The 10,446-nt window shown below is 31.6% G+C and overlaps 1 protein-coding gene across 1 annotated transcript; it reads right to left on the bottom strand.

Moving 5' to 3' along the window:
* Window positions 1–3,547: 3,547 nt before the first annotated feature.
* Window positions 3,548–4,563, bottom strand: LOC149550468 (RING-H2 finger protein ATL17-like). The gene has a single exon (XM_089795090.1). The coding sequence runs from the start codon at window positions 4,507–4,509 to the stop codon at window positions 3,778–3,780; it is 732 nt and encodes a 243-aa protein (XP_089651216.1). The 5' UTR covers window positions 4,510–4,563; the 3' UTR covers window positions 3,548–3,777.
* Window positions 4,564–10,446: the final 5,883 nt, after the last annotated feature.

The following is a 10,446-nucleotide window of genomic DNA, read 5'->3' as shown; positions in this document are numbered from 1 at the left end:
TTTGTCCACTTTACTTGGGTTCTGATGTTCTAAGAGTTTGTGTCTCATGGGTTTTTTACTGTGATAGTGGTGATTTTGGAGTTTGGTTGAGCTATAATTGTCAATTTGATTATGGATTCCTCTTGGTCATATTGCAGAGGATATTGCAGGAGCCTGTGTTAATTGGTAGTAGTATAGTTCATGACTACATTTGGGATCCAGGTGGATTGATTGGTTTATTGTTCAGCCATTGCTTGAGGAAAAGCAATGATTGGGAGGGGAGGACTTGTCATGTCCCCTTTTCAAATAATTAAAAAATAATAATCTTTGCTAAGGCAGGCAGGCCCAAGAAAGTGAAGTTTCAGAAAGAGGGGGTTAATCTTTGGAAACCGTTGGACTAATAAATGAAAATTATTATTAAAATATGTTTCATTAACCTCTCTTGGACGTGAGTTACGATTATGCCCTCTTTTAAGGGGTTTGGAGGCATTTTGGGCTGATTCCAGAATTTGATTTTTGCTCATTCTTTGTTATTCTTCAGAGGCTACCAAACTTGTGGAGAAGGAGACCCAAGAACGAGAGTTTGCAGGTTTCCAGGGAGACCCAAGAATGGGAGTTTGCAATTTTTCAGGAAGGCTAAGGATGGGAGTTTGAAGCCATTCCATGTGCATGCTCATACAGAGTTTGCCTTTGTGTTGAACAGTGCAGATTTGTGTGTTTTCAGGTATTTTTTTGTATGAGTTTGGTGTTTTCAGTTGAGTATTTCATATCATTTTGGGTTGCTGCTGTATTTCAGACTTTAAGGTGTTAAAATAGAGCTGAATATATGTATTGGGACGTGATTAAACTTCTGAGATAGATTATTAGTATTTTTGTGGTATTTTCGAGCATTTTTGTGTTAATTTCGGGAGCCCCATGAGCATAGTTTTTGTCCTACATTTGAGAATTGTTGTGTAAAGGCTATACGGATCTGGAAATGTCATTTTGTAGGCTGTTATGCTGCTGAAATTTTTGTAAAAATGTCCACTTTCAAATTTATTAATAATAGGTGAAGCTGTGAAGCTTTTGGCACAATTTCTGGCATACCCGATTTGGGGTTTCTTGAGGAATTTGGTGGATCTTTGTGATATTAGTTGTTTGATCTTGAAAATCTGATTAGAGGTTGAAAATATCATACAAAATCAGAAAAGGGACATTTCACCCAGTATTAAATAATTACATAAAACATTATCTCAATGTTACAATAAAACTCACCAAGAATATTCCATGGGAATCTTTACATCTTGCATGTCCATCTAGGTGCTCCTAGATACAACGTTACATAATAAAATAAAATTATAAAATTTAAGCAATATTATGCAATGTGTGCAACACCCATTATCTCAACGGATCAGATCTATATGGGGCAGGTGGTGGTTATGAGAGTTGACATTATTTTGGATCTAAATCTTTGTGTTATTTTTATACTTTTGTTGTGTGGTCATTTGTTGGGGGCTAAAACAACTCCTTTAGGGTTTCTCCTACCTTGCATTGTCATAGATTGTAGTAGGGTACATTTTAAGTTTGTGTGTTCAGATGAAAGATTAATGGGGTAGATAACAAATGTGTATAATATTACAATTTCAAATGATCACCTTTTAACTCTTGTGTGTAATGAATCCCACCATGTTCTAAATTATCAAAATTCAATGTATTCTTTAGAAGCTTAAGACACTTGAAAGCATCTATAAGATTGTTGATACCCTTCTTCTAACATAAAATTATCTAAAACATGAAGTTAATTGAATCTAGGCAAAAAAGTTAAAAAATAATAGTTCACAAATAGTTAAAAAATAAATTTAAAAATAAATAGATATTTGAAATAAATAAATAATTCTCAGTAGTTAAAAAAATATTTTAAAAATAACATCTATTTTTTTTAAATGAATACAACAAATATATGAATATAATAAATGCATAAAAATGTATACATAAACACATATAAATAATAAATACTTTTTTGAAAAAATCAATTTCATAGAAGATTATACCATTTATAAAAAAATTATTAAATATGTGAAAACTTTTTGTTAAAAAATCAATATACAACATTTTAAACATGATTTTAACGCGTCCACCATTTGTAAGGACAGAAAGTAAAATTTCAACGCAAATTAAGAAAGGAAAGCGCAAATGTCCCCATCTTCTAGACCATGTCTTTTATCACGGGAGAGTGATTTGCTTAGAATGCCAGCTAGAAAATCCATTCGCTTGGATTATAAAACAAAAATATAAATAGTGCAAGAAATTTAGATGCTCATCCTAAGCAAAGCTGGAACCAAACTTCACTAGTTTACAAGTTAAAAAGGTATATTTAAAGGACATAGTCAGAGGCACTCTCTACCTTTAAAGTAGCTTTCAAATAAACAATTAAAAAATGTTCAAAATATAACATTAATTATATTTTAAGGTAGTCAAGGTAAGAGTCTACAACATGAGCCTTTCTTATTCTAGGTATTGGGTTTGAGTTCTTCAATTTAACACATAATAATAACTAATGTCCACAAACAATAAAAGTAGATAATAAATACAACAAATTTCGTTTACCAATAAAAAAAATATTTAAAATATAAAAGTAGATGATAAATACAAAAAATTTTGTTTACCAATAAAAAAAATATTTAAAATATAAAAGTAGATAATAAATACAACAAATTGTGTTTACCAATAAAAAAAAAATTTAAAATATAAAAGTAGATAATAAATACAACAAATTTTGTTTACCAATAAAAAAAAATTTAAAATATAAAAGTAGATAATAAATACAACAAGTTTTGTTTACCAATAAAAAAATATATTTAAAATATAAAAGTAGATAATAAATACAACAAATTTTGTTTACCAATAAAAAAAAAATTTAAATATAAAAGTAGATAATAGAGATGTGGATATTGGATTACAACTTGATTGATGTCTTTTTTCAATAACAATTGTAGAAACAATCACATTTGTCAAAGTTCACTTATAGATTGACCCCCATCAAAATGTCTTCCAGAAATTTACACTTCAGTAAATGATAGTTTAGTGTGTGATTTTTTATTTGATAGTGTCGTATTTTTACTCCTCTCATTTTGATGATGAATTACTGAATGTGATTGGAAACGTTGATAGAAAATATCACATACAATCATATCCAGAAAACCACATAAATTTAGAATGGATTATAGTTTAATGTGTGATTTTTTATTTGATAGTGCAGTATTTTTACTCCTCTCATACTGATGACGAATTACTGAATGTGATTGAAAACATTGATAAAAAATACCACATACAATCATATCCAGAAAACCACACTAAAATTAGAATGGGTTATAAATAATTTTTCACAATAAATAATATTTTAATCAATAGTCTTTTGAAAAAAAAAATTAAGTACTTTTATATTTAATTATATAAAAAGGTTTAACATTTTTCCTTCGAATATGAAAAAAAATAAAAACAATATAATAAACTTTCTAAAAACGATTCTAGGATCCTACTGAATTCATTATCATCAATCTGTAACTTTTCTGAAAAAAATTAACGAAACTTGTAAGGCATAAGGTCCAATAATGAATTCATTTCACCAGTGTTCTGATTGTACATTAATGAACAGTGGTACACATGCTGTCTTTGTTTGTATGTGGCCTATTAACCCAGAAAAATAGTACAAAGCTCAATCTGAGAGAGGCATGGTGAAACGGGATAGTGCAAAAATGCTGTGAGAGAGGTATTAATTTTTTAAAGATTTCCATAGTTGCCATGAAATTGTCTCTGCGGCTATGAAAACTCCTCAATTTCATCATTTTGAGTGCTTGGAAAGACTCTCCCATCTCTGCTTCTACCACTCAAAATCCTCTTTAATGAATGAAGCCTACAAAATCTTGACCCACCTGGAGAACAGATTTCCTCTGGTTGAAGGCTATTTATCTCTGGGGCCAAATCAATGTCTCTTTCAGCAAAAGTTTCACTATTACGCCCTTGTTCCATTACAAAATTCATGTCAATAACCACATTTGATGCATCAGGCGCAGCCTCTTCTACTCTAGCCTCTACCTTGGTTCTACAAAGAGGGCAATTAGAATGAGAATGAAACCACATATCAATACACACTGAATGAAAGGTGTGCTTACAATCAGGCAAAACCCTAACTTTTTCCCCTTCTTCAAAATCTTGCAAACACACCGAACAATCTGTTCCACTTTCTCCTAGTTTAAATCTCTCTACTGATGATGCGTAGACAAATATGGGCAGGGCCTGAATAATTTTGACATCAAGGGCGCCTGACCTTAAATGTCTATCTTCACTCAGAGAAGAAGAAGACAGTCTCTGAGCCCATGGACGATTAGACCTTGAAAGAGGAAGTTCAGTGTATGTCCTCCTATGCAAAATTGCATAGATACAAAGAATGATTAGAAGTAGAGCCATGAACAAGAAAAACACCAATGCTAGTAGCACTACAACCCTATCCGTCATGTCTGGATCTCCCCCACCTCCATAATCTTTCTTCATGCTAAGGATTGAAATGAGATTCCAATGGTGATAATGGACTAGATAATGAATCTTATGTAAAATCTGTATAAGGAGGTATTGTTTGACTTGGCAAGTTGGGTTGAACAGAAGTGTCGAATAGAAAGACAGTCAAAGAATAGGAACCAAAAATGGCGTTCTAGTCAGCTTTGGAAATTTCATGAAAGGCCAATGAGATTTTCTACGGAAAAAAACACCTACTCCGTAGTTGAGTATCGTATTTGGAATGTTATTATTTTTTGGTTTATTCCGAATTCAGATGAAAGGAAAAGACCGAAAATCTGTCAAAACCGTGTTTGACAAGATGGGAACTGATTATAAAACACACGCGTTAATCGTGGTAATCGAATTGTTTTTATGTTTTGGTGTGGTAGAGTTAGTCAACAATACAATGGATTCAAAACCCTAACCTAAACATGGCTAAATATTTTTATTCAGATCTCGAGGAGGATTTCTGACTGATCACGCTGAAAGAGATGAAATTGAGGCGTTCAAGAACGAGAGCGAAAGAGTGATTGTAGGGGTCCAATTAAGCACATGTTGGGCATGTAATATGGGAAGGACTTTTCCAACCCTTCAATTTTAAGACATACATACTAGTGCACGACCTTGCTGAAAAAAATAAATTGTTTATTTAGTATGTTCTGTTTCTTTCCATTATCCTTATTTAATGTTCAATATTTACATCATGCCCCACAACAATTCCAAATTATTTCATTTCAGTTCTCAAGGCTCCAATCTCCATTACCAAAGAAATGGATAAACTAATATCCAATTTCATTTGGAAGGATAACATAAGAAATTTTTAAAAAAGGTTCTATTGGTATCTTCAAAAGTCATGACCCTAGATAAACTATCTAGCGGTGTTGGCTTTCAGGATTTACACTTCTAAAGCTTAGCATGTAGAACTAAGTTAGTTTGGAAAATATATATGAGTTCAGACTCTCTCCGAGTTCAAATAATGAGGGCAAAATATTTAGATAACAACCACAACACACACATTTTCACTTTTGCAAATCCACCATTAGGTTCAACAATGTGGAATTTCATCTCCCAATTAAGAGATGTTCTTGTCTAATACATCACATGAGAAATCAACAGTGGTGAAGATGCAAACTTCTGGACCGACTCATGGTTTGGGTATCCCCCTATGATATATATATTCCTGAAGTTAATACCATTGCAAATATTGTTTCCCCAATAAGGGGTGATAAATTATGTAATTATGTTATTGTTGTGGAACATTTGACAAGGAGAGCTTTATGGATTGATTTTTCTAGGCTACCAATCCCTTTGCCTCATCAAATATTGTTGACTCATATTCTCAAGAAATGTTGTGTATTTTTGTCAAGAAATAAAGATGTTATCAAACATGGGCACCATCCATATATGACAACTACACAATTAAAGGTGGATATGATATTCTACTTGCAATTCAAAATAGTCCCAGATTGCAGAGGCCATTTAAATTGTGTTGGAGTTCTTTTATCTCCCTAAGGCGAGCTATTTTACATGATTGGCTTTGAAGAAAAGGATTCTCATCAGTGACAAGCTCACACGATTTAATATGGAAATTCTTCTCTCATGTTTGCTTTGCAAGAACCATGATGAGAATGTTGATAATCTATTTCTATAATTTCAATTTGCATATGAATGTTGGACTTGGAATCTCTTTGATTCATGGCCTTTGCTATATCGATCCTCACTCTTTTCTTCATTATGGGAAGTTATTCCATCATGCATCAGTTGGGCACTATGGTGAGAAAGGAATAGGAGAATTTTCAAACATCAAGAGTCCTCTTTCTAGAATTTCATTGACCAACTTGAGCATGACATTGTTGAAAGTGTCAATGTCAAAGTGATGAAGTTGAACCATCCCTCTACTTTATATACAACATGAGATGGTCTAATGATGAAAATGTGGACAAGTCTATATATCCCATCCCTGGAGGTTTCATATTTTGTTCGACAAGTCAGAAATAGAAACGAGATTAGATGGTCCCCTCCCTTATCTTCATATGTTAAGATGAACTTTGATGGGTCATAACAAGGAAATCCTAGCAAGGTGGGCATAGGATTTGTTATTCGTAATGAGAGAGGATCTTTGATTCATGGGTTGACCATTCCAATCATGGTTACCACAAATAATCAAGCAAAAGCTCTTGCTCTACAATTTCGACTCCAAAAAATTGTGGCTCAAGGTTTTTCCAATGTTCACATTGAAGGTGATTCAACCCTAATTATGCATTCAGCCAAATTAAAAAAAACTCTTGTTATTAGAAACTTAATTACATCATGCAACAAACATGGAACATTATTCAAAATGTGGAGATTATAATTATTGCTCACATTTATCGAGAAGGCAATATGTTGGAGGATGCATTTTCTAACTTAGTGACAGATGGCACAAATATTATGCCATGTCCCCATGTGACTTTCTAAAGGAAAATTTTGCTTAATTTTAAGCACTAGGAGTGTTCACATGCAAATATTTAATTGGCAGGAAAGGATAAAATAGAATCTTCTCCTATTTTCGAAAAGAAGCTACTGCTTAAAAATGAAAAATAAGTTGGACAAAAAGACAGGGGCATAAAATAAGCAAAATCTATTTATTGAGGAAAAAAAAAGTTTGCAATATCACACATGACACCATGAATTTATTTCCCTCTTATATTTTCTCTTTTAAGTTTTAGTTTAAAAGTTTATTATGAACAAGAGCTCTATTCGAGCTTTAGTCCCTGCCTTTTTTAACTATTGGGGAGGAAATTTTGACAAGGAAGAAGATTATTCAACACATAGTTGGAATTCATAACAGATCATAATAGTATTTGATTAGTCTAAAATGAATCTCACATATAATCTAATACATCATCAAGGCTCTCACATATCAGAAATAACATTTATCATAGGATCATAATCTATGGGCACACACAAAATTGGTTTTCCAAGTCAATTAACTAAAACCATTCTCAAAATTTGTAGCAAAAACTGTAATGTGAAATAAAAAAATCAGGTTGCCCAAGGGTTATCATATACAATAAACTTAGTATATATCATGTAGAATAACTACTCAACCAACAATCGCTTGGGCATAGCCATACAAGAAGAATCAACTACTATCATGGAACATTGTTAGTACATTATTCTAATTTGTTTTCAATAATTCTTCCTCTGATTTTATATGTAAAAATATTTGATTGTAGCTTTGCAAGATGGAGATAATACATTGTGGCATCAATTACCCTTCTCTATTGATTTGAACCAATCAACAATAGATGAAATGCAAACTACATATGGTAATGTTTAATGATTAAATATGTTAATTCATTACTTATAGTATTGCCATTATTTTTTGCTTCTAACCTCGTTTCTATACTTAATCAAACAATTAGCATGTTCAATTTGTGAAACTCAACCATCATCAACTGTTGGTGTTATCCCCACTCAAGCATTTCAACAAAGGATTTCAGGTAATTAAGAATTTCAATATTACTTATATATTAACTAGATACTATACTTATGCAATGCATGACTAATTTGTGTGGACTAATTAATTATACATGTCTTTGCAAGTTTATATGATGAAAAGAACAGTGGGCAATGTAGTGCCTACCCCTGGTTCACATTTTGTTATCGTTGTTGAACTCTTTTAGAACTAGCTTTATGTTGTTGGTTAGCAGCATTCTTTTGATATTATTAGATATTGTGCTATGGATTCAATTTATTATGTGATGAGATTACTTAGACTCTACATTTCATGTATGTATGATGATTATTTTTAGTGTTCACAATTATTGATGATGATTATTACATTGCTTTCAATTATTATTGATGATTAGTAAGATGATTTATTATCATATGTGCTTTCTTATGGATACTTACCCCATACTTGCATGTGTATGGTGTGCGTGTTTGCTTTTGTATGACGTGTCTGATGTGGTTAAGGAAGGGAGTCGTAGTCACCTGCTAGTCGGGATCTACACGATGCACCACTTCCTACCATTGTCTGTTTAGTTTAGTATATATTGTGTTTGTACATGCATGATTTTTATGCAGGTTGCAGGTACCAGGTATCGACTTCTCTGAATTGCCAAGATGAGCGTACCCTATCACATTTTCTCAATGATAAGAGAGGGGAGATAAATTCTCAAGTCCAAATCCCAACCCTTTGCGCCATTTGTCCTAATTGGAAAATTAGGACAAGTATCTGAGTTGAATACCCACCGAATGTGTCGGATGACATATTTCGTGATTTTTAACCCTTTAGATTTATTTTATATGATTTGTTCTATGATGGGTTTTCATATTTTATCTTGGAGGCTATGGTGAATTTTCTATTAATTAAGTCTTAATAAATAGATTTAATTAATAAATTATTTATTTGAGAAAATTAATAAAATATCATGATCTTTGATATTTTGATTGTAATTAATTAAATGTGAATTATTGGGGAAAATGAATTAAATAAAAAGAAACTAAAAATTAAAATTAATAATAATTATAAAATAATAATAAAGTAATAAATAAAATAATAATAATAAAAGTTATAAAAATTAAAATGAAAGTTATAAAATTTAAATAGAGATTATTTAAAAAGTAAATTGGAGTTATAAGCTTGCATGAGAATTAACATGTGTCAACAACACGGGGGTTAGTGCATCAATTAAGCACAAGGTGTCTACAATTCTATGACTCATCAAAAAAGAATTGGAAAAGACCCATGCTTAGTTGGTGACACCTTTCAGTGGTTTCAAGAAGCAATCCAAAGGTTTCTTGAGACCTCTTGATATTCAGACATTCATAGAAGCTTAAATGAAAAGCTTAATGGAAGCTACAAGCTTAATGGAAGCCTCGAGCTACAAGCTAAAAAAAAATAAAAACTTCAAAGCTTACATACATGGGAGAAGATTCATATGCTCATATATTTTCTACTTGCTTCTATGCTCCTTCTAGCATTTCTAATCACTTGGAGGATTCGATTGGCTTGGATTCTTGGAAGAATTGCGAATGATGGAGAAAGAAGGGATTTTCTATGGACTTCTAAGGCATGGCAAATTAGCATCAGTGTCCAGGTGCACTCGTGATATTCTCATATTCCCTTTGCACTCTTTCTCTTCCTATCTTCATCATATCTGCTTTATGTGTCTGAATACTCTCTGTATTTGAAATTGGAATCTAGATATTTTATTTGGATGAAAAGAAAACAATAGAAAAATCTTAGATCCAATTAATGAGAAATAATTAGATTTTAATCGGGTTTGGGTTCGAATTTATATTAAATTAGAAAGACAAGATTTGGAATTAAAATAGAAATTTTATGGTGAAAATTCGAATGATTAGATGTAATCTTTCTATCAATTATATTTTTTAATGCATATGAACAAACCCTTTTATGGTTAAATTTAGAGAACAATTATTTTAAGAGAAAATTCTTAATTCATCACAAATTGACTTGCCGCTGCCTCTTGGATAGACCCAAACTCAGTCATTCATAACTTGTTATCGTGATCGAATTTATTCGATCGCTCCAGTCAGATTTCGCGCAACTTGGCCCTTTCCAACATATTTCAATTTCAACCCAATCCAACGGTTCATTAGGAAGATATGGTCGTCGTAATGAGACTATTTTATTCAAGGACAGATATTTCTCCATTTCCCATAACCAAGAGTTCTTTATGCTTAAACTTCACAAAAATAATATATCAAAGCATGGAATGAATTAAAGATATTATTGAAATCTTCCCTTATTAGAATCTTATTAATATGCATTAGTTTTATATGGTTTATTATCTAATATAATTAAATCAAATTTAATTAAGATTAATTAATAGTAGAAGAAGTGTAATTAATTATTAGTCAATCTAAGTAAATGGATGAGAGAAAATTAAAAGAAAAGAGATTTTAATATAGTTTATATAG

The sequence above is a fragment of the Cupressus sempervirens genome, chromosome 7 (genome assembly GCF_028749045.1).
Source record: "Cupressus sempervirens isolate cs-2001-9-10 chromosome 7, ASM2874904v1, whole genome shotgun sequence".
NCBI lineage: Eukaryota > Viridiplantae > Streptophyta > Pinopsida > Cupressales > Cupressaceae > Cupressus > Cupressus sempervirens.
This window is presented reverse-complemented; position numbering and strand designations above follow the sequence as displayed.